The sequence below is a fragment of the Salvia splendens genome, chromosome 20 (assembly GCF_004379255.2).
Source record: "Salvia splendens isolate huo1 chromosome 20, SspV2, whole genome shotgun sequence".
Lineage (NCBI taxonomy): Eukaryota > Viridiplantae > Streptophyta > Magnoliopsida > Lamiales > Lamiaceae > Salvia > Salvia splendens.
In genome coordinates this window covers 23,882,823-23,886,715 of record NC_056051.1, presented here as the reverse complement: position 1 = coordinate 23,886,715, position 3,893 = coordinate 23,882,823, and the positions used below count along the sequence as shown (strand labels likewise).

Here is a 3,893-nt window from a genome sequence, read left to right as displayed (position 1 = left end):
TGCACCGTGAGATGATCGCCTACCTTCGCGCCCAAATGAAGAAGTAGTAGTCGTGGCCCGGGTTTCTAGTATTTTAAATTTGCTTCGTCTAGTAATGTAATGTTAATTTCTAATGAACAATGCATTTTCTCGGTTTCAATTGTTCAACGAATTGCGTTTACGAGTTAAATATGTTGAAGTTTTGAATAGTGTCATTTATTAGTTGCGGCCTGCAGGGTTAGAGCAGTTGGGGCCTGGGCCGCAACTGTAGAGGAATGATGACGTGGAAGGGACTTGGGGCCGGAAATGGGGACGGGGTTATTCATGCTCTAACCCCCTCGCATCAACCTTGTGTATGCTTCTTTTTTTTTTTGGTGCTGAAATAGTGATGAGATTGGAAGGGGGAATATATGAATAATGGGTTCAAGAAAGGGTAGCTTTGGGGTCAACTATGATTACTCTTTTAAGGTTCTGTTGATTGGGGATTATGCAGTGGGAAAGAGCTTTCTTTTGCTCAGTTTCATCTCCAACTGCCAGCAGTTTCCTCATGAGCTTTCTCCTACCATTGGTATGTTGTGCGTGTGATTCACTATTGGGCTAATTGTGATTTTTTGTTGTGAATCAGATAATTCTAGTTTTTTTTCCCTGATAAAGTTTGGTTCTTGAATTCTTGTGATGTGTATTGGCATGATAGTGTTAGGGGTGATGTTTGGCTGTTTTGAATATTTTGTGTTTTATACTTGGAATATCCTGTCAGAATTTGTGCCTTTTGAAGTTTATTGTGTGGTCTTAAAATATGATGATTTAGGGACAGATTGTTTTGAAGTTTCCAGCAAATGGTTGAAGGTTGTTGAAGCTGGGTGTGTTAGTTTCTGTATGGATTGATGGCCACAAACTTGATCATTTAAGGTGGTAGAGGAATCATGTTTGATGTAGGTAGATTGTTTTCGGTTCTTGTTTATGTTTGATTGTTGTTGGATTTGTCAGGAGTGGATTTCAAGATAAAACTGCTAACCACTGCTGGAAAAAGGCTAAAACTTACAATTTGGGATACAGGTATAGCTTCCTAGCTTCTCCTTATTAACGAAGTCTAACCTGTTTTTAAAAACCTTATTGTTATAGAAATGATGATTTTGAAGAATTTGGATTGGAATTAGTACAATCAGAAGAAGAAGATCGCCAGGGTTAAGTAGAAATTTTCAAGTAAAAGTTGTCACTTTTATGTAATAAGGGTTGCTTCTCTTTGATCAAAATAATGAGGATGAATAACAAATTGGGATTCAGTAGGTATATTAGTATATGTTGGTGAGAATTTGGTTGTGGTTGAAGTGTCTTTTTAATAAAAAAGCTCTTCAATAAGATTATAATATCTAATCACTTAATTCCCTTGGTGAATAATGGGTTGCATCATTTACTTACAGTAGATTGTTCTATTTAAATAGTAGATCGCCATACATATAATTTTCCATTTCCTATGTTCATAGATTTTCCTTTTTCCAATCCTCATTTATGATAATCAAGATTTAATTAATTTCATCAACCGAATTGCAAATCTAGTCTTTCTCCCATCACTATAAAATGTAATTATGCATGAGCTCTAATCTTATATCAAAAAAATATACTCACAATACATGACTCCAATTAACATGAAAGATTACACAATTAGCATCCTATTTATTTTCCTAATTTCTTCCCACAACTTTCAAGCTACTATACGCATGCTTTATTACGGTTAAATTCTCAGTTGATATATCCAATAAGCTCCCTTTTCATTTTTAAATAATTGAAATTTTTCTAAAATATTCATATTCGAAATTATTTTTATCTTTTGTGATAATTATATATACGCATTTATAGTAATTGGATTTTTTGTTATCTTTTTTGTGTTTTTCAGCATTTGAAATTTTACGTATATAATTTGCATTAAAATTTTATTTCGATCTCTTTTTTGGGTTCCTTGATACATTTTTAATGATTGCATTTTTCTTTTGTATACCTTTTTAAAAAATTGTTGAAATTTTTATTAAATAATTTTCATTCAATAGTTTACTTTTTAATAATTTTTTTGTACAGTAATTATATTCACATATATACATGAAATTCATAAAAGTACTTATCTTTATAACGGCTGATTGGCTGTAGTTACTTTCAATCGGATCAGGCCCAGATTTGTTGAGCCCAACACTTGGTTTTAATCGGACCAGGCCATATATGTTGGGCTTCAGCTTTTCAAATTTCAAAGTATCCTTATCTTTTCTCTTATTCTTATTAATAGGATAGTAAAATTAGCAGAAAATACGACACATAAAACCTAATTGCTGGTTATAACTTATAAGTTTTACGTGAAATGATCTTATAGATCCCCTCGATTTGCTAGTTTCGACTGTAACTATATATTTATCACCATGCTTTGCAATTTTCTCAAGTAGTAGATGCTAATCAGTATCTAATAATCTCCATCCAGTACACTTAGGTGGCGTTCGGTTGTCATGACTAATATCATGAGACTATCCATCTAGGATTAAGTTGTGGGATTATTTTAGTTGGAGGGGGGAGGCTATGACTAATTATCATGAGACTATCCATCTAGAATTAAGTTGAAGGGTTCAATCTTATGAATCAAACATGATACATATTTAATCATGATATTTAATCTTGCTAACCAAACACCCCCTTAGCTGAGTAAAATTTATTCAATAGTAATTATATATTTTTAATTGTATAATTCTTGAGTAAGGAATGAATTGGATAATTTAATTACACGATATTGTTCTAGTAGTAATTCATATATTCTCATCATTTAAGAGCTTTTAGGATAATGGCTGTATCATATTCATCTCCAAAATTAAATAAAAATAAAAATAAAAACAAGAAGAAATGAAATAGCATGAGGGAAGGGAAAGAAAATGAAAAAGTTGTAGATAGATTCACTATAATTATTATCAATACAGCGAAAGACGTTGCAATGATTAGCGTTGGTAAAAACGACATAATTGAAGAATAGAAATATTAATTGAATAATTGGTGATAGATAAACTCATAATAGCATCATATTCTGGTAATTATGATGATTTGATATTGCTTATCTCTGAGCATATTATTTTGGCAGCAAGTGAACTCTATCACAAGCAACATTTAAGAGATATCTATTGTTTGGATATAAACGCCGAAGCAATTAATGTTTAGTGATGAAAACAAATACTCGACGGATAGAGAAACAAATGCACAAATTTATGTCGATCCTACAAAATCCATCTGTTGTAGTTCCATTTATTTCATGATTAGAGATATATCCATATTATGCTTACCATAAATATATTAGAGATATATCCATGTCATGCTTAAAATAAATATTATGAAATTAAATTGATTTAGGTAAGTGACAGTAGAGTTGTGATGCATGCAAAATTCAATTTTATTACACAACTACATAATCACATTCGGAGGTTATTATTAGACAATACAAAGGTCATTCTTAGTCGGTTTTTAGGTCATGCATGATAGTAACCATGACCTGAAATGATCTAAGAATGACATCCATATTTTTCAAATCTAGATTTTATAAAATGACCTAAAACAAACTTATAATGATGGGTTCAACAGTTCGGCACTAAAATGAGTTCCACATTGATTGTAACCCAGTAACGGTATATTGGTGATATTAAGTACAAAAAATGTATGTGTCCACTCACTAGTACAAATTAAATATCAGAATTCAATCTAAATGATCGGTATGTTAGGAGAGAGAACTTATTGATCTACATTTTATAAGAGTTTCCATTTTAAATTTTATATATGGAACACTAGAGTCCATAACAGTCGACCCTCATTCAGAGCCAAGGTCATCGTTAGTCACGACTGGTTCTCAGACCACACCTCTGAGTTCTTGTTGGTCACGACCACATTGGTCGTGG

General features: G+C 32.1%; 1 protein-coding gene across 2 annotated transcripts; it reads left to right on the top strand.

The window, feature by feature from the left end:
• The first annotated feature begins 386 nt into the window (after positions 1-386).
• On the top strand, positions 387-1,251 carry LOC121782165 (ras-related protein RABC2a-like). 2 transcript variants are annotated; one of them, XR_006046259.1, is made up of 3 exons: positions 387-547; positions 788-888; positions 967-1,251. XR_006046259.1 is itself a non-coding variant. In XM_042179893.1 (3 exons), exons 1-3 carry the CDS (start codon positions 397-399, stop codon positions 1,134-1,136), a joined length of 255 nt encoding a protein of 84 aa, XP_042035827.1. In that variant the 5' UTR covers positions 387-396; the 3' UTR covers positions 1,137-1,251. The 2 variants fall into 2 exon arrangements, 1 of the variants encoding a protein (XP_042035827.1); XM_042179893.1 differs by lacking the exon at positions 788-888 and having other exon boundaries at positions 967-1,035; positions 1,102-1,251.
• The last annotated feature ends 2,642 nt before the right edge of the window (positions 1,252-3,893 follow it).

Excerpts from the sequence above, each read along its gene's own strand:
- LOC121782165 (XM_042179893.1), top strand. The coding sequence starts at position 397 with ATGGGTTCAAGAAAGGGTAGCTTTGGGGTCAACTATGATTACTCTTTT. Across the intron at positions 548-966 it reads TGAGCTTTCTCCTACCATTG|GAGTGGATTTCAAGATAAAA; the intron begins GTATGTTGTGCG and ends TGGATTTGTCAG. Across the intron at positions 1,036-1,101 it reads ACTTACAATTTGGGATACAG|AAATGATGATTTTGAAGAAT; the intron begins GTATAGCTTCCT and ends TTATTGTTATAG.